The 27,122-nt window shown below is 46.9% G+C and overlaps 1 protein-coding gene across 1 annotated transcript; it reads left to right on the top strand.

Moving 5' to 3' along the window:
- The first annotated feature begins 1,140 nt into the window (after positions 1 to 1,140).
- On the top strand, positions 1,141 to 26,955 carry LOC102264813 (integrator complex subunit 9). The gene is made up of 9 exons (XM_070371017.1): positions 1,141 to 1,290; positions 4,587 to 4,767; positions 10,335 to 10,395; positions 14,495 to 14,666; positions 17,952 to 18,076; positions 18,902 to 19,069; positions 23,232 to 23,330; positions 24,389 to 24,526; positions 26,260 to 26,955. Exons 1-9 carry the CDS (start codon positions 1,182 to 1,184, stop codon positions 26,434 to 26,436), a joined length of 1,230 nt encoding a protein of 409 aa, XP_070227118.1. The 5' UTR covers positions 1,141 to 1,181; the 3' UTR covers positions 26,437 to 26,955.
- Positions 26,956 to 27,122: the final 167 nt, after the last annotated feature.

The following is a 27,122-nucleotide window of genomic DNA, read 5'->3' as shown; positions in this document are numbered from 1 at the left end:
CTAAGGATTGCATAACATTGTGCTATAGGACTCCATAGGCTACAGGAAGATCGTGTAAATTAGCACATGAGACTCTGAGAAATCCCTGAAGGGAGACGGGTCATTTTATAAGAAGCCCAGCCCGAGGCTCGGCTGAGGTCCCGTACTGGTAGTGGAATTGAAGGGGGCTTTACCTTTCTGGTTCCTGATCCATTGTCCTCTCTCCTCTGCCACTGACTCTTGGGGAAAAGCACCCCAGCTTTTTGAGTCTCGACCTCTGTATTTCCACAGCGATCCCAGTTTCCTGTACGTGGCAGGGCTGTTTTGAGAACCAGACTGTACAGTGCAGTGGATCTCAGGGCACGGTCTCCAGACCACCATCCACATTCCCACCAGGAGCATCTCCTGGGAGCTCATGAGAATTACATCTTCTCAGGCCCCACCTCAAACCTGAATCAGAAACCCTGGGGTGGGGGCAGCACTCCACCTCCAGGTGATCCTGGTACAGGCTCAGATTTGAGGTCCACCTCAAATTTGTGATGATACGTGTAAGATAGCTTAAAAAGAGCTTCTTTTCTTTCTTTTTTTTTTTTTTTTTCATATTTTTGGGGGGTTATCCTTTTTTTTTTTTTTTTTTTAGCTTTTTGCTTTATAATGGAGTTCCAGGGGGCACAGTGGTAAAAAAAAAAAAAAACCCTGCCAGTGCAGGTGCCATGTTTGATCCCTGGGTCAGGAAGATCCCCTGGAGGAGAAAATGGCAACCCACTCCAGTATTCTTGCCTGGAAAATTCCATGGACAGCAGAGCCTGGTGGGCTACAGTCCATGGGGTCACAAAGAAACTGACACAGCTGAGCATACACACTAAGCATACACACAGCTAATTAATAATGTGGTAGTTTCAGGTGGACAGCAAAGGGACTCAGTCATCTATATGCATGAATCCACCCTTCCCCAGACTTCTGTGAGTTTTCATAGCATGTCAGAACTTTTCATCGCCCCATAAAGTTCCCTCCCATTGGTACCCATCTCCCTTGGGCAACCACTCTTCAATGATAGGCATGTTGTAAAAGGAAGTGAGATGACCTCTTGACAAGTTGGACGTGGAAAGACCGTTGATTGTGTTCTCTTTTTCCTTTCCTTCTGATACCTAACCTTTTTTTGTTTAATATACTAAGCCTAGTTCTCTGTGGTTTTTCAGCCCATGGACCAAGCATCTCTCAAAAACAGCGATGTTCTCATCCTGACAGGCCTTACCCAGATTCCCACCGCAAACCCTGATAGCATGGTGGGTGAGTTCTGCAGCAACCTAGGTATGTGTCTCGGGAAAGTCCTACATGGGAGGAAATGGTTCACGTTTATTTTGTGATCGCCCTGCTCCTGTGGTACTTTTTTCTCCCTTTGCTTCACATTCACACCCTGTTGATGCCCCCTATTATGACCTTTTCCCTCATTTATTTCCACGCTTTCTGTTTATCCTTCAAAACCTACTGTTGTCAACAAAAGCAGTTCTTAAGCAACTTAAATCTGAAGGCACAATAAGAATGGTGGTTATAACGGTAAGTTTGAATTTTTAGCAATTATACAGCCGATGCTCAACATTCTCCCACTTATATAGAAACTCTTCCTCTTCTTGCTGGCAGGTGCCCACCGCTTCTTGCTGGTGGGTTTTGCAGGTGGGTCAGGAGTGCTTATAGGATAAGCAGAGTTAAAGAAGGAAATAATCTTGTCTTTGCTTTGCAAATAATAGCACTGAAAAGACTTAATATTTTGAATTCACAACAGGGATACATTGAACAGGTGTATTTTTTCCCCAAAAATATTTGCTTGGTATTATTTTTTCTTCTTTGGGTGGGGCAGGGGGGGACTATAAGTGAGAGACTTGTTGAGTATTTTCTACCTGGAATAAATGTATGCTTCTTTGGAATAATTGTCAGTAAAGTCTAGAAATGCTGCATTTCTTCTAGAAATATGTAGGTCGCTTCCTATCTTAGCTCCGGCTACTGTAACAAATACCAAAGGCTAGTAGCTTTAAACAACACTTATTTCTCACAGTTCTGGAGGCTAGGATGTCAGAGATGCGGTGGCCAGCACATCTGGGTTCTGGTCAAGAACCCTCTCTCTGGCTTACAGACAGCAGCCTTCTGGCTATGTCCCCAGATGGCAGAGAAAGGCTGGCCCAGGGCCTCTTCCTCTTTTTATAAGGGCACTAATCCCATCATGGGGGCTCCATACTCATGACCTCATATAGACATGGTCACCTCCCAAAGGATCCCCTTGCTAACACTGTCACATTGAGGGTTAGGGCTTCAATATATGAACTTCAGGGGACACATTCATTCAATCACTGTTACCAAAGAGGAGTTCATGAGCTCAGGCCCCTCAGCCCTGTTACCTCAGCTCTGGGGGAGGGAAGTGGTTGTCTTCTAATATTGTCTGTGAAATTTCATTTTCCCTTGCCAATAGTTGTAGACTTTTTTATTCTTTGCTGATTTTAAGGTACCAGTAACTTACTCTAGGGCTTCCTAGGTGGCTCAGTGGTAAAGAATCCACCTGCCAGTGCAGGAGATGCAGGTTTGATCCCTGGGTTGGGAAGATCCCCTGTTGAAGGGAATGGCAACCCACTCCAGTATTCTTTGCTGAGAAATCCCACAGACAGAGGAGCCCGGCAGGCCACAGTCCCTGGAGTCACAAAGAGTCGGACACTACTGAACAACTGAACAACGACAATTTACTCTTAGCTTGGAAGAACAATTGGACTGGTTTCAAAGAGACTTTGTATGTGTGTTTATAACTCTAGAATCATGGAATCCAAGGGCTTTGGATCTTGAAAGACTCTTCCATGTAATCCCCTGTTGCTCAGAGGGGTCCGCTGACCAGCTGCCTCACATGTTGAGGCTGTGCCACAGTCAGACTGTCTGAGGAGAGGAGGCCTAGTGGAGAAGTTGTATGTTTATCATGTTCTGGCAATTTTCCTACAAAAGAAGGCTTGAAAACCACCGATTTAGTTCACTCCTCTCGTAAGCAGTGAGGAAGCTGAGGCCCAGGAGGTTGCAGTGGCTTTCCTGAGGTCCCACAGCTTGAGATGGAGTGGGACTGGAGCCCTGCAGCGCTCTCATCTTTTCCTTGGTTCCTACTCCAGTAGTAGCGGGTCAGCCAGTCCTCCGTGCACAGCATCTTGGAGAATACGGATGTGAGAGTTGGGACATACAGGAGGATAGAAGGCATCAGAGAGTTCAGGTTCTGTGCCCTAACTTTGCTTGTTTTCATCTATATTGGAAACTAGACGAAGAAAGAAATTGAGAGCTTGACTTGTCTCAGCCAGTTACAGTTTCTACTACGATTTTGGTTATAAGTTGCAATTCCTCATTTGATAACTGATTTTAAGCCTTTAAAGAATAGAGGATTTTCTTATAGACAAAACACTCATGGAAGAAAATGCCACTAGAATGAGTCAAATGGAAAAACTTGGCCTATTTCCTTATGGGTCACTCAGCAATGATCAGAGCCCAAACAGAGACAAATGAAACAAAGTTCTGAGCAGGAGCTGAAAAGAGAAGGCGCTGGGATGGTCTGTCCCGAATCTCATCTGCCATTGGGAACTTGAAAACCCAAATCCACGCCTGCACACCCTGGTCCCTGGGCTTGAGATGTTGCTGATCCCTCAGGTGATCATCAGTAAGCCTCTGGACCCTCCCACTCTGGTGCTAGTCTTCAAAAGAAGTCAGTGTTGGGACTTCCTTGCTGTCTAGTTGGTTAAGAATCCTCCTGCCATTGTAGGAGACGTGGATTCTATCCCTGATCCAGGAAACTCCTGCACGCCTCAGGGCAGCCAAGCCCGTGCACCAGAACTGCTGAGCCTGCGCTCTAGAGCCTGGGAGTCACACCTACTGAAGCCCAAGACCCTAGAGCCCGTGCTCCACAACAAGAAAAGCTGCTGCGGTGAGAAGCCCTGATCACAACTGGAGGAAAGCCCTCCCAGCAACCAAGACCCAGCGGGCCAAAAATAAATAGTTCATATTTTTTTTAAAGTCCATTGTTTGTTGAATGGACCAGTGACTGAGAATCCGTACTAAAATTGTTCCTTTAAAAAAATAACTCAGGGTCCTCCCCACCTACACACTATAATACTGCTGATTTTATTGCTATTTGAACTACATAGCAAGCAACTGAAAATCAGAACTCAAATCTTTTTTTGTTCTTTATGTTTTGATGAAAATTTTTGCTTTGATGACTTTTGCTTAAGAAAATAGTGTATTTGTTATTCATTTAAAGTGGAGGCAAGATTACATGGTTTTTTTTTCCATGTATGGGTATGAAAATCTTTTTTGCACCAAATATCTCAGTTGATAGAATATTAATTTTTTGGTACATTTTCCCCAAAAAAACCAAGTTGATTGTTACCCAAATGAAGTGAATTATAGGAACAGAAGTGGAAAAATGAAAGAAATGCAAACATAATTTGTAAAGTTCTGTCCTCCCTGTATAAAACTGTTCTTTTGATGCTACTTTCCCCCCCTCTGGCCTCAGCTCTTCTCTTTTCTTTTTTGTTTTTAATATTAATGAAGTCCGTCTGAGTTACAGTGTCCTGTGGCTTCCACCCTTCTAGCACTGACAGTTCGGAATGGAGGAAACGTGTTGGTGCCCTGCTACCCTTCGGGAGTGATCTACGACCTCCTGGAGTGCCTGTACCAGTACATCGACTCGGCCGGCCTCTCCAGCATCCCTTTCTACTTCATCTCCCCGGTGGCTAACAGTTCACTGGAGTTTTCACAGATTTTTGCCGAGTGGTAGGTCTCTGTTTTTCCTGTGATCCCTACAGTCAAGCAATAGGAAAAGAAAAAGCTTTTTAGTTTTAATTTAAAAAGAAATAGAAATAATCTTATTTTTTCTCACCTTACTGTGAAACCTTCATTTTTTTCTTTTTTCCTTTCTGTGATATGAAGATTGTATTAATGAAACCCAGAGCAGTTACTTTGCTAGGATTTAGGAGAATTGTTATTAAGAAGGGAAGGAGGAAAGGCAAAGACGTAACTTAGCCACCAGTTTCAAAATGAACAATAAAACTGTTATGCACTTACCTTCTCACATGCTTCCCTCTGTCTGTTACAAAGTGCAGTTACATTCTTAAAGCTAAAAAAAGTCTCCAACCCAAGCTCATGTTCTCTGAAATTTTTAATACCAAATCTGATGGGGAAAACTAGCTTATTTTTCCATTTCAATAGTATATTTGGTGACAGTGTTTTATTACAACAGGAAATTATTTGATCAAATCCTAGGATGGGTAAATTATTGAACAATATGAAGTGGGTGAACCTTTTCAGGATTGTTTAGACAGATGTTTGAATCTAACTCACCTGGCCACAAAAAGGCAGGGTAGGAGGAAATACTGTAAATTGCACACCGGACTTAATGGTACCCGGGGATGGGGTTGTGACACACAGGTGTGCTTAATCCCGTCTACTGGTGTGATGACCTAATGGGCACAATAGTCCACAAAGCCTCTGATTTAAGAGGATTTGTACATTATTCTGTGCAACGTTCACGAACTCTGGGAGATAGTGAAGGACAGGGAAGCCTGGCGTGCTGAAGCAACTGAACAGCAACTGCGCAGCATACATATTCGCACAGATTATCCCAAAGTCACGCTTGCCTACCCCACTTTTAAGTATCGTTTTTTTCTTCCCATTTTAGTTGTGCTCAAGGCCCTTTTTTTCTGTTTTTAAATTCAGTCTTCTCCGTCCAACGTGTGTATTATTCATGTTCATTCATAGGACTTTTTGTTGTTGTTTATATTATATTTGACTTAGTGACTAACAATAAAAGGTCACTTTTTTTGGCGGCCATTGGATTTCTTCTTTGATTAGAAGTCTCTTCTCCGCATTATGGGAAGGTAATCTTGACTAGGTGGCAGTCCACATGAGGATCGCTGCACGTTCATCAGCATGTCCTGAACGTCTTCATCCAGAGCCTCAGCTGAAAATACTGAACGATGCAGGCTCGGGGACCAGCCCTGTGGGCAGTGTCCTAACTGGTGTCTGTGCTTCCATCCACTCTTGTCAGAATGTCTGATGGGGTAGGACTCGGGACCGGTAAGAGTAGGTGGTTTTTGAGTTCCTGTTTTTTGTTATTTGTTTTTAATATGAGTGTAATACATGTTTACTAGAGAAAAAGAAAGTTACAGAGAACAGTAAAAAATAATCCGAACCCATGATCCCACTACCAGAAATAATGTCACTATTAGATTCTGATGTATTTCATCTTTCTATGTAGGGATCATGCTGAATATTTAATTGTGAATCCTGCCTTTAAATTTTTTAATCCGCATTGCAGGCAGATTCATTCCCAGCTGAGCCACCAGGGAAGCCCAAGAATACTGGAGTGGGTGGCCTATCCCTTCTCTAGTGGATCCTCCTGACCCAGGAATCGAACCGGGGTGTCCTGCATTGCAGGCGGATTCTTTACCAGCTGAGCTACCAAGGAAGCCCAATACTAGATTAGAGCATTAGAAAATCTTTGATACCATCATTTTTCCTTGACTGCATTATGACATCATCACTCATCATTTATACATAGTATAATTTACATAACTGTTGTCTTATGGGTGGACAGGCTTTTCCCAGTTTTTTTCCTTTTAGTGATAAATTTTCGATTAATATCATTCTGTATATTTATGACTACATCCGCTTTGGGTAAGTTACTAAAAATAGTATTACTGGAACAAAAGATGTACATAGCTTTTAATGTTCATCATACAAATCTAAATTGCTTTCCAGAAAAATGTTTGTGTCTTCTGTAAATTACTCCTTATTTGCCTATTTACGTACCAGAGGTGTTGTACCTTTATCTATTTATTTGAACCCTATACATGTATTAAAGATCCTAATGCTTTGTTATATCTACAGACATTGTTTCCCATTTTGGCCCTTTTTTAAGTTTTGTCTTTTGAATTTGTTTTTTCAATAATAACTTGTTCCTTTTAGTAAATAATTTTAAGTATAGAAAGGCTGCAGATATACTACAGAAACTCCCATATACCTTCTCCTCAGGTTCCCCCCTCCCCCAATGTTCATATCTTACATGGTCATGCATTCTGTATCAAAGCTAAGAAATTAACGTAAGCACAGTATTATTAACTGAACTCCAGGCTTTATTCATATTACACCGGCTGTTCCACCAATGCCTGTTTCCTCCTCCAGGATCCGATCCAGGGTAGCACATGGCACTCATTGGTTCATTCCTCTTTAATATTTATGTGCTTGGCTGTACTGGGTCTTTGTTACAGCATATGAACACTTAGTTACAGCATGTGGGGTCTAGTTCCCTGACCAGGGATTGAACCTGGGCCTCCTGCATTGAGAGCACCGAGTCTTAGCCACTGGACCACCAGAGGAGTCCCCCACGTTGCATTTCAGTTCAGTCGCTCAATCATTTCTGACTCTTTCCAACCACATGGACTGCAACACACCAGGCCTCCCTGTCCATCACCAACTCCCAGAGCTTGCTCAAACTCATGTCCATTGACTCGGTGCTACCATCCAACCATCTCATCCTCTGTTGTCCCCTTCTCCTCCTGCCTTCAATCTTTCCCAGCATCAGGATCTTTTCACATGAGTCAGTTTTTCACATGTGGTGGCCAAAGTATTGGAGTTTCAGCTTCAGCATCAGTCCTCCCAATGAACATTCAGGACTGATTTCCTTTAGGGTTGACTAGTTTGATCTCTTTGCAGTCCCAGGGACTCTCAAGAGTCTTCTCCAACACCACAGTTCAAAAGCATCAATTTTGGGTGCTCAGCTTTCTTTATGGTCCAACTCTCACATCCATACATGACTACTGGAAAAACCATAGCTTTAACTAGACAGACTTTGTCCGCCAAGTAATGTCTCTGCTTTTGAATATGCTGTCTAGGTTGGTCATAACTTTTCTTCCAAGGAGTAAGCGTCTTTTAATTTCATGACTGCAGTCACCATCTGCGGTGATTTTGGAGCCCAAAAAAATCAAGTCTGTCACTATTTCCATTGTTTCCCATCTGTTTGCCATGAAGTGATGGAACCAGATGCCATGATCTTAGTTTTTTGAATGTTGAGTTTTAAGTCAGCTTTTTTACTCTCCTCTTTCACTTTCATCAAGAGGCTCTTTAGTTCTTCTTGCTTTCTGCCATAAAGGTAGTGTCATCTGCATATCTGAGGTTAGTGATATTTCTCCTGGCAGTCTTGATTCCAGCTTGTGCTTCATCCAGCCCAGCGTTTCTCATCATGTACTCTGCATATAAGTTAAATAAGCAGGGTGACAATATACATCCTCGACATACTCCTTCCCCAGCTTGGACACAGTCTGTTGTTCCATGCCCTGTTCTAACTGTTGCTTCCTGACCTGCATACAGATTTCTCAGGAGGCAAGTAAGGTGGTCTGGTATTCCCATCTCTTGAAGAATTTTCCACAGTTTGTTGTGATCCACACAGTCAAAGGCTTTAGCATAGTCAGTGAAGCAGATGCAGGTGTTTTTCCGGAATTCTCTTTCTCTTTCGATGATCCAACAAATGGTGACAATTTGATCTCTGGTTCCTCTGCCTTTTCTAAATTCAGCTTGAACATCTGGAAGTTCTCAATTCATGTACTATTGAAATCTGACTTGGAGAAATTTGAGCAATACTTTGCTAGCGTGTGAGATGAGTGCAATTAAGTGGTGGTTTGAACATTCTTTGGCATTGCCTTTCTTTGGAATTGGAATAAAAGCTGACCTTTTCCAGTCCTATGGGCACTGCTGAGTTTTCCAAATTTGCTGGCATATTGAGTGCAGCACTTGAAAGCATCATCTTTTAGGACTTGAAATAGCTCAGTTGGAATCCCAGCTTTGTTAGTAGTGATGCTTCCTAAGGCCTACTTGACTTCTCATTCCAGGATGTCTGGCTCTAGGTGAGTGATCACACCATCATGGTTGTCTGGGTCATGAAGATCATTTTTGTATAGTTCTTCTGTGTATTCTTGCCACCTCTGCTTTATATCTTCTGCTTCTGTTAGGCATACCATTTCTGTCCTTTATTGTGCCCATCTTTGCATGAAATGCATTTATCTCTTTTATTTTTTGACAGAAGTATTTTAGTTTTATACTTTTATATACTGATGCTAACTGATATATTATCCTTTGCAGCACTCAACATTAAAGTTTTAAACCAAGCTCTTTTATCCCTCTTACTGAGTTTGAAATAAAGACACTACTATTGTCTGTTTAGACACTATTAATAAGTAACCCTTCAAAAAGTATCTTGTTTTTGTGTTTTACATCTTCTTCCACAAAGGAGTTGTGGAAGTGATGTTTTAAAAAGTGATGTTTTTAAAGTCGAGTTCAACCAAAGGTAGGAAAAATTAGATAACAGATTGTGTAATGAAGCTAAGACTAAACCTAGACCCCCAGAGTCCTGAATTATTCCATCAAAAGTAATATCTGTTAGAAATGTTGAAATGCTTTAATTCTGCTTTAGTAGGATTCTTAGAAGCGGGTTCTAACAATCACTGCATGTGTTTTTTCCCCCAACTTAAAAATGTCAGACCTACAGAGCACCACATACCTTGATTAACTTTTTATCATATTTGTTTTCCAGAAATCTCCGTGTCTTAAATGTCACATCTGACTAGGGAAAAACAGACTACCTAAAACAGTCAGTGTCTCTGAATTAAGATAGTTCCTGGAGAGATTTATTACTCTCCAGTTAGACTTACCAAATTCTGCTATTTATGAACTGGTACATGTACAAATAGAAATCTGTCTCAACAGAAAATTACTTTCTACTCAGAATTGGTCACTTTGGAATTCCCTGGTGGTCCATGGTTTGGACTTCGTGCATCCACTGCAGGAGGCATGGGTTCAGTCCCTGGTCTGGGGATTAAGATCCTTATAGCCTTGTGGTACAGCCAAAAAAACTGACCACAACTAAATGAAATACAGTATCTTGGATCCTAGAGGAGAAAAAAAAATCAGTGGAAAAACTGGTGACAGCTGAGTAGAGTCTAGAGTTTAGGTAACTGTAGTGTGCTGATGTCAGTGTCTTAGTTTAACAAAACAGTGAGATGATGAACTCTGTACTATCTTTGCAAATTTTCTGTAAATCTAAAATTACTCCAAAATAAGAAGCTTGTGTTTTAAGGGAAAAAATGTATTGAGGAATTTCAAAGGTTAAAAATATGCTCACAAGAGACTTACATCCTAATTACTTTATAAATGCCAGCTATTTACAGTGAGATTCACTGGCAGGAAAATTTTAAACCTCAGCATGTATTTGCACTGTTTAACCACTAGGTGGCAGCAAATGCCTCTGTGTACCGTGCCTAATGTGCTCATCTTTTTTGTTTTTAAAGGCTTTGTCACAACAAACAGACTAAGGTGTACCTCCCAGAACCGCCTTTTCCTCATGCTGAGGTAAGAAAATGGAATCACTAGGTCAGAGCAAGTAAGAAATGTAGGTAAAGGTATGTGGGTGGAAATAGCAGATCATTAGAATTAAGAAATGTGGAGATAAACTGATACAGCCTTCTGTTTGCCTTGTAAGGTGGCGTGAATATGCTAACTGAAGATGTGTTACTTTCTCTTCTTATTAACACCTTACATTTCCAGTATGTTGCTCAGTTCATAGTCTACTTCTGTTGCATTGACTGGGTGAGGAATTTTATTCTAGTATCTACTACTGCCTTTTTGCAAAATAGATTTACTTATTGTCAAAGTCTTCCTACGAGTTGGTTGTGTCTTAGTATAAGGGCTTCCCAGGTGGCGCTAGTGGTAAAGAACCCACCTGTTAGTGCAGGAGACGCCAGAGACATGGGTTCAATCCCTGAGTCAGGAAGATCCCCTGGAGAAGGAAATGGCAACCCACTCCAGTATTCTTGCCTGGAGGATCCCATGGACAGAGGAGCCTGGTGGGCTACAGTCCTTGGCGTTGCAAAGAGACATACGACTGAGCAACTAAGTTATGTTTTTTAGTATAAGATACTAAACATAGCTTATGTCCTTGGTGTAAATATTTAATGATGAAAATGACAACATTTCAATTTAAAAAACAGAAAAATTCCCCCTTCTTCACAGAACCAGTCGTGTTTTTATACAGCTGTGTGTGCCCAGTTTCGTGACTACTTTTGTTTTTCACCAAACAGTAAATGATGAACCTTTCTCTGTGTGCCTCACTGTTATTGCTGCTGCCTAATATTTCATAGCACATCATATGAACGTCTTGTAGTGTTCTTGGCTTCCGTGGTGGCTCAGGTGGTAAAGAATCCGCCTGCAGTGCAGGAGACCCGAGTTCAATCCCTGGGTCAGGAAGATCCCTGGAGAAGGGAATGGCAACCCACTTCTGTATTCTTGCCTGGAGAATCCCATGGACAGAGGAGCCTGGCAGGCTACAGTCCATGGGTTCACAAAAGGGTCGGACATGACTGAGCAACTAACACTTTCACACATACAGAAAGCTCACCTTTGATATTAGAAGTCAGGAGAGTGGTCATCACAGAGACAGCCGTGGGGGCGGGCAGGGCCTGGAAAGCGGACAAGGGGCGTTTCTGAGGAGCCGGTGATGCTGTTTCTTGATGTGCGAATGGGAACACGGATGTTTTCGTTTTGTAAAAATGCCATCCAGTTAGGTACATCTGTGCAGGTACTTATGTATAGGGATTTCACTGACTGACATATTATGCAATTAACTATTTGACTTGAGTAAATTGCAACAAATGTCCTGCTAATTATTTTAAATCTTATTACTGTTTTCCTACTCCCAAGGAGGGGTCTTTCATTAACTAAGACGTCAAGTGGAAGGTTTTGAGCAAGTTACTTGCAGTCCTCATACTGTCTGTTTCTGTTTTTAATTCTCTTGGCTGCACCATGTGGCACCTGGGATCTTGGTTCCCCAGCCAGGGATTGAACCTGCGCCCCCTCCTTGGAAGGCAGAGTCTTAACTGAGCCTCTAGGGAAGTCCCATGCAGCCCTCATACTGTCTTTTGAGGGGTTGGGAGGGCAGTGCTAGGTCTTTGCTGCTGCACGGGCTTCACTCTAGCTGCGGAGAGCGGGAGCTACTCTCTCATTGCAGGCTCCGGCTTCTCCTTGCGGTGGCTTCTCTTACTGCAGAGCACAGGCTCTATGGTGCAGGAGCTTCAGCAGTTGCGGCTCCCACGCTCTAGAGCTCAGGCTCAGTAGTTGTGGCGCACGGGCTCAGTTGTCCCGTGGCATGTGGGATCTTCCCGGATCCGGGATAGAACCCATGTCGCCTGCACTGACAGGCGGATTCTTTACCACTGAGCCACCAGGAAGGCCCCCTCATACTGTCTTAACAGCTGCCAAGGCTTTTGCAAACTTTGTCATTACTACAGTGAAACTCAGGGTAGAAATCTAATCGTGTCAGAACATTAAGTGTGGCAGAACATGCTCGGTGGTGGCTTTACACTGAAAGTGTACCTGCCTCTTCCCTAGTAACAGTTAGCCTTTCCTTAGAACTTGATCTCCAAGGGTATTACCGTGTTCTTACCCACAAGTTTGTCACGAATGACCTTTGTCCCACTCACAGCTAGGGATGGGAAAAGACCCAAGTTGCACAATCAGGGTTCCTAATACGTACTTATTGATATTAGGGCGTGATGGAATTGATAGCCAGTGTCACGTGACCAGTGTCCATGAGAAAATACACTTCTGCCTTTAGTACTGATGAAAAACTGCTTTACAGAATTCCTGCCTGCAGCTCCACTGCCTGTGTAGTTTAGACCTTAAAACAGCACAGAGATAATTCTGGATTGTCAAAAAGGTAGTAAGTCAGCTGGAAAAGTAGATATAATGGGGGAAAAAATCAGAGCGCCTAAAAAGTGACTTATGTGCAAAGACCTACTGCTCTTCTTAGATTCCCAGTCATCTCTTCGACATGTGTGGGTACAAGAGAACTGGTCCTTTAGTCAGCCATGTATCTATTTAACTGGGGTGAGTAATGCTTTGGGCCACATAGGTTATAAAAAATGTCAGTTTTATTAGTATGTAACCAGGAAGTAAGAATGCAATGAGTTTTCCATGTTTACTATTCGTATCCCAGCCAGGCATGTGAGCCCTGATTAAGACCTCCAGGGTGGTCTTGCTAATGAAAGCAGTCTCTTAGAATTAAAGGTTAAGTCTTTCAGAGTAAAGAAAGTTGAGTTTCCCTTTGGGAATGGCCCCATTCTTGCCTCATCCTCACTGTTGGGATGGCAACAGGTGGGCTTGGAGTTGTTGCGGGCTCCCCTCGTATGCATTAGGAATGACTACAGGATCGAGAAATGTCTCACACCAATTCTTTATCCATCAGACAGCATCTCAGGGCAATGTTGTTGTTGTCCTTTAGTCACTAAGTCATGTCTGAGTCTTTGAGACTTCATGGACTGTAGCCCGCCAGGTTCCTCTGTCCATGAGATTTTTCAGGCAAGAATACTGGAGTGGGTTGCCATTCCATTCTCCGGGGGATTGTCCTGACCCAGGGATCAAACCCAGGTCTTCTGCATTGCAGGCAGATTCTTTACCACTAAGCCTCTCAAAGGCAATACTAGTTGATACTGAGGGTCTCTGAAGTGTGGGTGTTTGTCATCTGACTTGTTGGTGCCAGAGTGAAGCAGTGGGGCTGGGGCAGCATGAAGGACTTCTGAGCCGTGTCACAAGAGGCCATCTGTGGTGCTCACTGTATATGGTGTTGTCTTGGGTCAGGCCTGATTGGCAGGAGAGTATTTCCAGGGGTTGTACTGAAAAGAGGACCTTTATGGTTCAGAACATCCACTTTTTGAGACAGGTTTGAAACCGTGCGTGGCCTGTTCCTCACCGCAGCTCTCTGTCGGGAGGACGTCACGCCTCCCGCGCACGTTTCTGAAAGCCTTGGTCCTTGTGCTTCAGACCCCACGGTGACGTAACACAGCTCCACCTTCCCAAGCGGTGGTCCTGTGCTGGTAAACGAGGTTACTGTGTGAGGTGTTAGTTGTTGACAGAACTCAGTGATGCTCAGAGTTTGGGAAAGTTACTTGTACTTCAAAGACTTCTGGGGGACTTCTGGGCCTGGGGCTCAGAGTGTCAGGAAGCTATAAAGGAAGGGTTAGACGGAATCCAGCCAGAACAGCCTGAATGAAAGTTTCCAATAAGTATGACACTTGTAGAGCTTCCCTGGTGGTTCAGATGGTAGAGAATCTGCCTGCAATGCAGGAGACCCAGGTTTGATCCCTGGGTCAGGAAGATCCCTTGGAGAAGGGAGTGGCTACTCACTCCAACATTCTTGCCTGGAGAATTCCATGCACAGAGGAACCTTGCGGGCCACAGTCCATGAGGACGCAAAGAGTCGGACACGACTGAATGACTAACACACATATAGACCAGTGTTACCCAAAGACCCATCGTTGGAGAAGGTCACACTGTAGGTTAAAAACCTGTATCCTTATCTTGTATTTTTAATGTTCTCCACTCACTCTGACATGCAGCAGTCCTTCCTTCATGGGCAGGCTAACATCTCTTCCTGTGCTTTTGACACGTGCTCTAGCTCATTCAGACCAACAAGCTGAAGCACTACCCCAGCATCCATGGAGACTTCAGCAACGACTTCAGGCAGCCGTGCGTGGTCTTCACTGGACACCCTTCCCTCCGGTTCGGGGACGTGGTCCATTTCATGGAGCTCTGGGGAAAGTCGAGTCTCAACACGGTCATCTTCACAGGTGAATCAACCAGCAAACAAAACCCTGTGCTTCCCACTGGGACCATCCCTGAATACCTGTAGGATGTTACCTACCACGTAGAGACCCCAGGAAGAATTGACAGTAAGGTGTAAATATGATACTGTTGTTGTTGTTGTGTCCGACTCTTTGTGACCTCGTGGACTACAGCACACCAGGCTTCCCTGTCCTTCACCATCTTCCAGAGCTTGCTCAGACTCATGTCTGTTGAGTCAGTGATGCCATCCAACCATCTCATCCTTTGTCACCCACTTCTCCTCCTGCCTTCAATCTTTCTCATCATCAGAATCTTTTCCAGTGAGTCAGTTCTTTGCATCCGGAGGCCAAAGTATTAGAGCTTCAGCTTTAGCATCAGTCCTTCCAATGAATATTCAGGATTGATTTCCTTTAGGATCGACTGGTTGGATCTCCTTGCTGTTCAAGGGACTCTCAAGAGTCTTCTCCAACACCACAGTTCAAAAGCAACAATCCTTTAGATCAGTATTCTGTTGTAAATACGAAAGGATAAATCACCAGCAGGCGGAGGAGAAGAACAAACAAAGTGTCCCATTAGGTGACTGCACTGGACAGGGCTTTCATAGCTGTTTTTGTAGATTTTGTCCCCGAGACAGGTTTTGGTCTAGAACTGCTGTTGACAGGATTTTGTAAGCTATTCAAAAACTGCAGGAATTCCAGTGATCAGTCTCACTTCACCCTTAAGGAATTACTGACTGAGATGGATCTTTCTCCTTAGGTTATAGTTTGCTCTGGCTTGGGGTTTTACTTAATCATTATCTTATCAATCAGGGTCTTCAGATAGTCTTGGGATTTGAAACTCTCATAGGCATTGAAGTAAAGAGCCTTGATATGAAATCTAGGCGGAGTTACTGTAACCTCAGCCAGGTTACTCGCCTCTGTAAGATGGGACTGTGGGTGGCTCCTCCTCGGGCAGCTCTGTGCTTTTAGTGAAATGTTATAAGGAAGGAGTTCTTACAAGGCCTGGCCCAAAAGCCTGGGGAGAAAGGACCGGTTGCCTTCTGGGAGTTTTCTAATGACTTTTAAGACATGAGTGGTGGAGGAGTCTAGTTATGCCCAAAGCCTTGGGGCCAGGTGGCCCCTTCCCTGTGCTCAGCAGTGGGGCCAGCCAGAGACCACCAGGAACATCCCAGTAATCAAACAGACTTGGGTGCTGACTCTGCAGTGAGTTGGGGAGACTGCCAGGGGGAGGCGGGAGGCTTCACAGGACGTGGTCAAAAGAACTTACAGGTTGGGCCTTGGCTGGGGTGATCTTGGAGATGGGCTCATTGCTCCAGCTTGGTGTCATCAGGACCGGAAGTAGTTCTCTGGTTGGACATCTTGATTCTTGTCTAGAGGGTTAGAAGAACAGAGCCAGGACAGGGTGGCATTTGCTTGTTTTGAGGTTTGGACAGGGTTGTGGTCTTGCGTTCAGGCATGACTACAGAGGGCCTTGTTTCGGTCTTGATCCATGGTGGTCACCGAGCAGCCTTTTGTGACATCGGCATCGTGTGGGATGGTTTGTGTGCAGCGGGAGGACGTGGCCTGGCCTCGAGTGACGGAAGCACTCAGAGGAGCAGCTGGTAGGGGCAGCTGTGCTCCGTCCAGGCCCCCTGTTAGCCACAGGCAGAGGAAGCCAGGCTGTAAGGTTCACACCGCCCAGAGCCTCACCATTGATTGCCAGGTTCGGCTAAACAGGAAGTCATCCGGAGAAGGCTATCAGCAGTAGGACTAAGAGGGAGCTCCTGTTCTTTCTGAGGGATGTTGGCTCTGATGTGACAGTGGGCACAGTAGGACAAGGCGCAGAAGAAGTGTCACGAGACCAGAAACTTCCCTTCAGCCAGCTGAAAAGAAAGCAAGGGCTACATGACTGTCCGTACGTGTGTCACCCAGCATTTGTCTGGGTCAGGAATTTATATTTAAACTGGTGTGCTGCACTTCCAGAGCACAAGCTGTATCATTTACAGTGTCTGCTAGGTTCTGGGACACTTTTCCTGGTTGTGTGACCCCTGGGAATTGTATCCATACAGTGGATACTCAGTATCCATCAGAGAGAGATGGTCATCCCCCAGGCAGGTCAGGCTGCTTTGGGGGTTTCTGGGTTCTTCTTGGGTAGACAGGATCCACCGGAAGAGTGAGCATTTAGAAACCTGGAAACTCTGTGCCTTCTCCAGAGTTCCCCGGGGTAAGGAGCGGTGCGTGGAAGCCGGGGGCTACGTATGGGAAGTGGTGTCCTCACGGGGCACAGGCTGTGTCAGGAACCTACAGGTCATTTTTCATGCCAGGACTAAGCCAATGCTTTTGGCCCGAGGTGGGCAGCTTTCTCAGTTAGAGTAAGCAGTCCTTGGCAGGCCAGCTCCAGTGGGGCTCCGCAGAGAACAGGCCGGCCAGTGAGGCAAGGACGGTTCCTGGGCGCTGGACAGGCACTACGGATGGGCCAGCAGCCTCAGCACAGGCGTCTTGTTGACGCAGGTCACGATCCTTCTCTTCTTTGCATCCTGTCGAGTAGGAGGCGTGGGATTTGTCTCTTGCGTGGGGGTGATCTTTGAGCTCTTGCTTTGAGTGGCCTGGGCCGGACTTCTCCACTGTGAAGTCACCACTTTTGTATTAATCAGTATCTCTTGGGGGACACTTTGAGGCTGTCTATTCATCTGGTCCTCCCCAGAGGTTTATCTAATTTTTCCAGCATCTATTGATGATTCTGGTCTGAATAAATTATTCCTGCGATGGCTGCCAACGCATGACTTTTTTTTTTTTTTTTTTCCCGATTTCATGGTTTCTTCTACATTTGTTAGTTGGCATCTTGTTGCAAAGAAGAGCTTTATTCTCTCCCTCATTTACTTAGGTATCCCTTCATCGTCTCATCTCTCTCTGTCAGTGTTGAAAACCTCGAGTTCACACTCCTGCCTGCAGTTCCACGTCTGGCCTGCAGCGCTTGGTCCAGCCTCTCCCTCTCTGCCCAGCGATCACTCCTCTCCCCCCAGTCAGGACTCTGTCTCCTGTACCCGCAGGGCCTTTGCTGTCTTGCTGTCCATCCGCTGGGCCTTGGCCATGCCAGCCGCTTCCTCACATGGCCGCACGTCTGTTGCTTTCATTTTTAACACTTACTTTCTTGGCTGCACCAGGTCTTAGTTACGACCCGGGGGATCCAGTTCCCTGACCAGGGATCAAACCCAGACACCCTGCATTGGGAGCGCGGAGTCTTAGCCACTGAACCGCCAAGGAAGCCCCCGGCGCCTTCATTTTGAATTTCCTTTCTTGCGTTCCCCTTAGAACCCGACTTCTCGTACCTGGAAGCACTGGCTCCCTACCAGCCCTTGGCCATGAAGTGCATCTACTGCCCCATTGATACACGACTAAATTTCATCCAGGTGTCGAAGCTGCTCAAAGAAGTGCAGGTACAGGGGCGGGGCAGTGGGGGCCCACTGTGCCACTTGCTCCCGCGTCTGTGCACTTTGCTCTGCAGATGAGGGCTAATGTCCTCACCCCCACCCCCCAGCATGCTCGGCCCAGTACCCTCCAGGTTCCAGACTAGTGGGCTTTCCACCCTGAAAGAGGTTTCTCCTCTAAAAAAAAAAAATCAAAAGTGGAAGGAAAAGCAAGCCTAAGCAGTGTATTATTTTTGACAAGGACCACTTGTGTCCAGTTGGGTGGTATTTGGCCGAAGTAAACACTGGCTTCCTAATTATTTTTCTCCCAAGATAATAAAAGAAGACATTTATAAAAACAAAAACCAAAAAACTCTGACGTGGTGTGTCCTCCACAACTGAGGACACGGCCTGGCCATCGCCCACTGCCTAGGACCTGGGGGCCTACAGGTCCAGACCGGAGACCCAGACGAGCACAGAAAGCCACAGCTCTTCTTCGCCAGCGAGTCGGGGTGCCAGTCAGTGCTGCTGAGGGACAGAGAGGCTGCCCTCCAGGGACTGGAGACCCTTTGAGAATGGGCCCTTGGATGTCACCCTCAGAGTGGCTTAAATAGAGGGAGAAAACAAATGCACGAAACAAAGGCAGTAAATCCCTTGCTCATCACCATGGCTTTCCTTGAAACTTCCGTGCTTCCCCCCCAACACTGTGGTCACTGGTGACTTGGGTTTGAGAGGATGGGAGCTCAGCACGGCCCTGTGGTGAGCCTGGGTGGCGTCTGGGGAGGGTGAGGTCAGGACTGGGCCTGCTGCCGCCTCACGCCCTCCTTCCCCCAACCCCTCCCTCTCGATCCTCAGCCCCTCCACGTGGTCTGTCCCGAGCAGTACACCCAGCCACCCCCGGCGCAGTCCCACCGCATGGACCTCATGGTGGACTGCCAGCCGCCCGCCATGTCCTATCGGCGTGCCGAGGTCCTCGCCCTGCCCTTCAAGCGTCGGTACGAGAAGATCGAAATCATGCCGGAGGTGAGCGTTGGGCTTCCCGGGGCTTCCCCAGGTTTCCGCTTGAGTCTGGAAGACTGTCCTGGGGTGGCTTTCTTTGCAGTTTGTGTCACACATGGATGAACCAAGGTACACAGACCCTTAGCAGGTAAGCGGGAAGCGGGCTGAGCTTTTCAGCTGCCTCTTTGGCTGCAGCAAAAGTGAGCTAGCCCTTAGTGAACATCCAGAACTTCCAGCCCTTCGTGAACTCTGAGTTGCAGCATTTGGGATCTAGTTCCCTGTTTAGGGATCCAACCTGGGCTCTCTGCACTGGGAGTGCGAAGCTTCAGCTGCCGGACCACCAGGGAAGTCCCCTTCCTCCTGTTTCCAGTAATGAAGTAACAGATGTCAACACCAGGCCTGCTGGAGTGCCGCTTATATTAAAGTTCAGTGTGTCACCCAGGGGGTCGGAGCCTGGAGAACAAATAATGCTGTTGTCAGCTCTGTCATTAGCCACCTTAGGCTTGTGGCTGTCTCGTCCTTCCTGGACCTCATTTGCCAGTGAGGCTCAGGTCTCACTGAGTTCAGCAGTAGATGGAGGACATGAAAGTGACCAAAAAGTAAGGAAAGTTTACATCCCTGCATGATCATCATTTGCATGCATTTTAGTAGAACGTAAAGATTTTATTCTGTGAAGATTTTGTCCTTTAATCCCAGTGAGTGTAGAGCCCCCAGCTGATCTGGGCCGTGGCGGTGCTGGGGCACGTGGCGCACGCCTTCCCATGGGGATCGCAGCGGGGTACGCGGGGCCACTGTCGCCAGCAGCAGCAGCCTTGAGAACCTGTTGGAAATGCAGGTTTCTGCAGCCCCACCTCAGTCCTGCTGAGGCAGAGACTCCAGGTGAGGCCCAGCCTCTGGGTCTCTGCCAGCCTCCTCGTGGGCCTGATGCCCGCTAAAATTGGAGAACCACTGGTGTCAGAGACCAGGTGTCAGTTTCCAGTGTGAAAGGCAAAAGGAAGGCAGAATTGGGTCTCCGGAGCCCAGGTGGGATCCCTGCTCCTCACCTGAGAACCAGCGCTCTGGACAGCCTCCTTTTGTTTTTAAGGCCCCTTGGCCTTCTCAGGCCTTGATTTGTATGACCCTGTCATAAGATTCATTTTTCCATAAAAGTGTGCTTGTTCATTCTAGAAAACTTGGGAAATAAGGAGGAAAAGGATACAGACAAAAAAAAAAAAAGTCAATCCTAGTTTGAATACCAAACATAATTACTATTCCAATTTTTGTGTATTTGCCTTGTCTGTTCACCGTGTTGTGGGTGTGTTTGAATCATGTATCATATAATCCCTTTGTCATGTAAAGGTAAGTATATTGTGTCATTCAAGATGGTCTATCGTGAATGTCTCATCATTTCACTGTTTCTGTATTGGTGGATATTTATTATTTCTGCATTTTCAAATTGCAAATAATACTTTTAGAAACATGCTTTAACATAAATCTTTGTGTGTGGGATGTAGAGAGAGAACTAGAAGTATCATTTGGTTTTGCCTGGGAAGTACAGGTGAGAGGAAGGAGTTAAAAGTCTGTCACGGTTCTTTCGGTTTTGCTACAGCTAGTGGATGCTCATCTCTCCCCCAGATCAGCTCCCTGGTAGACCCTCCTTCTCTCTCCCTGCATGTGCAAAGCGGAAGCCCTGTCATCAGCCCTCAGGGGCCTCCATTAAGAGAAAACCTCTGTTTCTGGGGTGGCCAGTGAATGCGCCCTCCTTCCCAGAGATGTCTTCACTGAGTCGTCTGTGGGCTCCGGATAGATTTCCCTGTGGCTGAGCTGCCACTTCAGAGTCTCCTTGGAGATGAATTTATTCCTGGGGCCTCCCAGGGAGAGTCCCCCGCCTGCTCGGCTCCCACACTGCAGTCTGTGAACCGCCCCAGGACAGGTCTTTGGCTTTACAGGTCTGCCCGGCAGCCTGACCTTTGTCAGCGCAGCGTCAGAAGGCAAACGGTATTTGTGAATCGGCGTGGCCTAGAGCGCACGGATCTCTCAGTGGGAACATTTCACACTGTTACATTCTTTTCTCTTTTTAAAATATTATTTTTGGCTGTGCTGGGTCTTGCTGCACGGGCTCCTCTCTAGCTGCAGCGTGCCGCTCTCCCGTTGCAGTGGCTTCTCCTGTTGCGGAGCGTGGCCTCTAGGGCACGTGAGCCTGGTAGTTGCGGCACTGGGCTCTGGAGCGCAGGCGCCATAGCTGTGCACAGGCCCAACCGCTCTGTAGCATATGGCATCTTCCCAGATCAGGGACTGGACCCGTGCGTCCTGCACTGGCAGGTGGAATCCTTACCTCTGAGCCACCAGGGAAGCCCCCACCCACCCGCCCTTTTTTTTAAGTTGAAGTACAATTGACCTGCCTTCCTCCATGTTAGTTCCTGGTGCATAATAACATGGTGATTCAGTGTATCTCTACATTACAAAATGATCACCACACTAAGTCTGTTACCATAATGGTACAATATTATGGACTGCATTTCCCATAATGTACATTTCATCCCCTTGAATCAGTCTCGGTCACCTATTTGAGAAATTGGTCATTGCCTCCCTTCTGGCAACCACCTATTTGTTCTCCGTAACTGAGTTTGTTTATGTTTGTTCATTTGTTTTGCTTTTTAGGTTTCACTTGTCATAATACCCTCTGGGTCTATCCATGTTGTCACAGCAAAATTTCATTGTTTCTTTATGACTAATATCCCGTGTGTGTGTGTGTGTGTGTGTGTCACATCTTCTTCATTCATCCATCAGAAGACACTTAGGTGGCTTCCATATCTTAGTTAGCTATAGTAAATAATGCTACCCTGAACACAGGGGTGCATGCATCTTTTCAAATTAGTGTTTTGTTTCCTTGGCGTAAATGCCCAGGAGTGGACTTGCTGGTCATCTGGTAGTTCTGTTTTTAATTTTTTGAGGAACCGCCATACTGTTTCCATAGCACCTCCACCAATCTGCCACCCCACCAACAGTGCCCCCGCGTTCTCCTGTCTCTATATTCTCACCACCAGTTATTTGCTGTCTTTTTGACAACCACCATTCTGACAGGTATGAGGTGACACCTCGTTGTGGTGTTGATATCCACTTGCCTGATGATTAGTAACTGGCCATCTCTATGTCTTATTTGGAAAAATGCCTGTTCGGGTCTTCTGCCCATTTTCAGAGTGGGTATGTGGAGTTGTAGGAGTTCCCTGTGAATTCTGGATTAGCTGGTGCATCATTTGTAAATACCTTCTCCTTTACCGTAGGCAGCCTTCTTGTTCTATTGACCGTATCCTTCATTGTGCAAAAGCTTTTTTTTTTGATGCAGTCTCATTTATCTTTGCTCTTGAATCCCATACTTGAGGAGATACATCCAGAAATAAAATTGATAAAAGACCCATGTTGAAGATGCCTATGTTTTGTTCCAGGAGTTTCATGGTTTAAGGTCTTATATTTTAAGTCTTTAATCCATTTTAAGTTTGTTTTATGTGGTACAAGACTTTGCATATCGCTGTCCAGTCTTCCCAGTAACATTTATTGAAGAGACTGTCTTCCCCATTGTATATTCTGGCTTCCTTTGTCATAAATGACCATATAAGCATGTGTTAAAAAGACTTTGAATCACTGTATTTACATTTTCATTTGTCTCCAGGTGTTTTCATTTCTTCTTTGATCCCCTCAGTGGCTCACTGTAGAGCAGCACATGGCTTAGCCTCCATGCACTTGTGTGAGTTCTTTTCACGTAGTTGATTTCCAGTTTCATAGCATATGGTTGGAAAAGATACTTGATATGATTTCAGTCTTCTTAAAACCTGCTGAGACTTGTACTGTGGCCTCACGTTTGATCTCCCCTGGAGAATGTTGCACGTACACTTGGGTAGAAGGTATATTCTGCTGTTTGTGGACAGAATGTTCTCTCTCTCTATTAAGTCCATTTGGGCTAATGTATCATTTGAGGCCAGTGTTTCCGTATTGATTTTCTGTTTGGGTGATCCATTCACTGATGTAAGTGGGGCGTTAAAGGCTCCTGCTGTCATTGTACAACTTTCGGTTTCTCACCGTCCATCCCTGAGCTGGGCACGGTGGCCCAGCGTGGCCTCCTAACCCCTCACCCTGGGCAGCACGGCTGCAGCACCCTCTGCCCCCAGTTTACAGGGAACCTGACTGAAACCCCCGTCTTTGCTCCCAGCTTGCAGACTCGCTGGTGCCCATGGAGATTAAGCCTGGCATTTCCTTGGCAACCGTCTCGGCTGTGCTGCACACGAAAGATAACAAGCATGTTCTTCAGGTATCGGGGGAGGCTGGGCTGGGCTGCAAGAGGAACCTCCAGGGCCTGTGGGGACTGGAACCCTTCCTCCTGAGAAGGTGCCGACATTCCAGCCAGCTGCCAGGACAGTGCTGCCCACACCAGCAGATGGTAGAGGTCAGACTTCCTGAGGGACCAGATCTGAAGGGAAGGGCACTACTTATTTCTCTGGCTACGTGCCTTGGAGAGAGAAAAGAGAGGAGAAACAATTATTCATAGGGACGGGGCCGCCCACCATTCTAGAGCCATCACAGCTCCAAGAGCATCAGCTCCCCCAGTGGTGCTCAGGAGACAAACTCTCATCGGGTGTCCGTCCTGAGCCCGCAGGCATGAGGTGGGAGGGAAGGTAGACCCAACAGCAGACGCAGCCCCTGCCCTCGGGGGCCCCGAAGCAGTCAGGCCAAGGGCTGGGAACCGCTGTTTGGGCCCCCGTCTTCAGCCTTGTGGGGACCCCCGTCAGGGCTGGGCTCTGCCACTGTCATCCCCCAGGGTTGTGTGCCCGTAGCAGCCGCTTACGGTGCTGGGCGCGGGACCAGGTCCTGACCAGCCATTGTCTTATTTAGGCCTCACAGAGTCCTCTACTATCACCACTGTAGGGGCAGTCGCTCTGCCCTTCATTTTCTCGACGGAAGGACTGTAACCGGTCAGTCTGGCCCCACAGCCTGTGTCCTCAGCCCTGGTACCTACTGCTCCAGGCCCAGCTGCCAACGTGGGTTATTAAGAATTTACTTAGGAGCCTGGGGGGCTACAGCCCACGGGGGTCACAGAGTCGGACACGACTGAATTGAGTCGACTGAAAATTAAAAACGGATCTTGCTAAAAGGAAGGTGTCTTTGCCAGCTGAGGTGATGATTCTGTGGCTCGTTGGCTTTAGCTTGTGTGTACTGTGTGGAGATCCAGCTGGACAGCCCTGAACACAGGGCACAGCGGCACCGGGCCAGGCCCTGGCCCTCCCAGGAAGAGGGTCCCACGGGTGGCCTGCACCGACCTGGGGCTCCTAAGTGATTTCTTGACGAGACCCCTGTTTTCCTCCTGCCCAGCCTCCGCCCAGGCCCGCCCAGCCCACAGGCGGCAAGAAGCGAAAGCGGGCAAGTGACGACATTCCAGACTGCAAGGTTCTGAAGCCTCTGCTGAGTGGCTCCATCCCTGTGGACCAGTTCGTGCAGACGCTGGAGAAGGTGAGCGCTGTGGGCTTGCGCATGCGCCGTCTGACCACGCTGGTGTCCCTCCCGGGAGTCCGTGCGCTGTCCCCGAACCAGGCGGGAGCTTTAGAGTTAAGAGGGGAGCTGACCTTCCTCCCCCTACCCCACTACCAGGCTGCCACAAGACTGCGCCCCAGCCCCACTTCTTGTGGGAGCCAGACCAAAGAGGAGCCTTTCTTGAGAAACAGCTGTGACACATCGGGCAGGGGGCCGGCCAGGAAAGAAGGGTCTGCCCCCTTAGGGCCCCACTTTTGTATGAGAAGACCCTTTGCATGGCCGGCTCAGAGGAGATGCCAGTGTGGTGTGGGCAGAGGGGTCCTGATCCCCTGGCGCTCAGGGAGTGGGGCCAGTGACTCCCAGATGGGAGAGAGAAGCAGGCGGTCATGGTGGAGGATGGTGGTCCCTCCCCCAGGTCAGCACCCCTCCCACTCTTCATCCCTGGTGGCTGGTGGAATAGATTTCATGACTACAAGTAAGAGGAAAAAGAATTTATTAACCTGAAAGTGTTTTGTAATTCTGGCTTCAGAGACCACTGTTTTGGCATCAAAATTAGACTCCTTGACAGAAAAGAGAAGCAATTGGCTAAAGATAGTATTTTTCATGCTGCTGCTTGCGGGAAGAACTGCAGTTAGCACTAGAAACTATTCCAGGAAAAGAGATTTTCTTCTAAGTTAGTTACTGCCTTTTGTCCAGACTAACTCAGTACCTCGGTGCTTTCCAATCTTAAAGGCTTTGTCTTTGTTGGGCTCCCCTGACCCCTAGAGATGTGGGGACACCCCTTGGGGACCCCATGTGCTGTGCACACACCAGCGTTCCTCCTGACCATGTCTCGCCCCCGGCTGTACTGATGGGACTCACACTTCACTTGTTTCTTGAAAACTTGAAACACCTTGCTTTCCCAGAAAGATCTTATTTACTTCTGTCTGGCTTTCCCAGGAGTTGATCTCTAGGACCCGACTATTTCCCACTCCAGTTTCTGCCCCGATCTCATGCAGGAGGAACATCCCTTTCTGCGCCAAAGACGGAGAACCTCCCTAGGTCATGATTATTACCTATCTTGTGTCCTTCTCAGGCAAATCATTCTTCTTTCCACTTCTTTTCTTCTTTCTCAACTTTACATCTAATGTGTAAGGAAATTCTGAGTTAGCATGGGAGGGGGCCCTGGAGAAGTATTTGATACACTGCTTCGTCTTCCCCTTTGGCAGGGACTTGCCAGATCACAAGGTCACTGGTACCTGTGGTGAGGAAGGCATCTTCCTGGGACAGGGTGGAGGGTTTTTACAGGTGTGGCCCAGAGGCTGGGATGGAACACCCAGCCTCCTGAACCCAGGTGCCTTGATGTGCTCCTCAGATGATACACAAAAGCTTAAGCAGGTGGTAGGAATTCTGTTGTGTTTTGTATGAGATTTTTGCATGGTTGGGAGCTTCACCTGGAATTCTATTGCTGTAGTAGGTCCTGGGACTGCTCTGAAGAACTGTATTGAGGAGAGTCCAAAATGCCAGTTTCTAGAATGTTCAGTGTAGCCAACGCTGGAAAGGAAAGTGAAAGCGTTAGTTGCTCAGTCATGTCCGACTCTTCGCAATCCCATGAACTGGAGTCCGCCGGGTCTCCTGTACTGCAGGCCAAGTCCTCACTTACCGTGTGAGCCACCAGGGAAGGAGCATCTCAGACGCTAAAATGCCTTCCTGCCCCTTTTCTCTCGGTGCAGCACGGCTTCAGCGACATCAAGGTAGAAGACACAGCCAAGGGCCATATCGTCCTGCTGCAAGAAGCCGAGACCCTCATCCAGATTGAGGAAGACTCGACCCATATCATCTGTGACGACGACGAGGTGCTCCGGGTCCGCCTGCGGGACCTGGTCCTCAAGTTCCTTCAGAAGTTCTGAGGGGAAGGCCCGTGCCGCCTCCACATCCCCGGACCCCTGCGTCCTCCACTGCAGCTGCCAGCCCCCAGCGGAGGAAGGGAAGACCCGCAGCTGGTGGGTCTCGGTGGTGGTGGGCTCTGGCTCGAAGAACAAAGAAGCGGCTTTTGAGATACCTTCTCAGGAGTTACAGCCAGAACCTCGCAGTCTGGATTCTCAGCAGTGTTTGAGGAAAGAGCTCTCCCTTTAAACTTTAGGCGTGTGTCCTTCCCAGGCCTACGTAGCCAGGCAGGTAAGGCAACAGGCTGAGGAGGAGTGAGAGTCACAGCAGCTTTGCGTCGGGTCGGTGGTGGGAGGAACGTGAAAGATGACTTGTGGCCCGTTTGTCACAGTTTCACAGGCCTCAGGCAGAGCAACTGGTCTTTGATTTTGTTGTCTACAGTGCTGTACCTGGTAAGAAAGACGATGCCAAGAAATTAGCAAAGGTTCATTTTCTTTTATAATGTGAGCTCATTTTGTTAATAAAATTTATTTTTTATAGAAGTAGCTGTGTTCTCTTGAATCTAGGATTTATGCATTCACTTAGCATCTATGAAAAGATATGAAAATATACAGAACTGAACTTGGCAAATTTTAGTTTGGTGTGTGCATTAATGTATTTCTTCAGTTGTATAAAAGGGTGCTTAACTTGATCTGAGCTGTATCTGTAT

This window comes from Bos mutus, chromosome 5 (assembly GCF_027580195.1).
Source record: "Bos mutus isolate GX-2022 chromosome 5, NWIPB_WYAK_1.1, whole genome shotgun sequence".
In the NCBI taxonomy this organism is placed as follows: domain Eukaryota; kingdom Metazoa; phylum Chordata; class Mammalia; order Artiodactyla; family Bovidae; genus Bos; species Bos mutus.
The sequence above is the reverse complement of the archived record's forward strand: the minus strand, read 5'-3'. Positions and strand labels throughout refer to the sequence as shown.

Excerpts from the sequence above, each read along its gene's own strand:
- LOC102264813 (XM_070371017.1), top strand. The coding sequence starts at position 1,182 with ATGGACCAAGCATCTCTCAAAAACAGCGATGTTCTCATCCTGACAGGC. Across the intron at positions 19,070-23,231 it reads AGATCGAAATCATGCCGGAG|CTTGCAGACTCGCTGGTGCC; the intron begins GTGAGCGTTGGG and ends CTTTGCTCCCAG. Across the intron at positions 23,331-24,388 it reads ATAACAAGCATGTTCTTCAG|CCTCCGCCCAGGCCCGCCCA; the intron begins GTATCGGGGGAG and ends CCTCCTGCCCAG.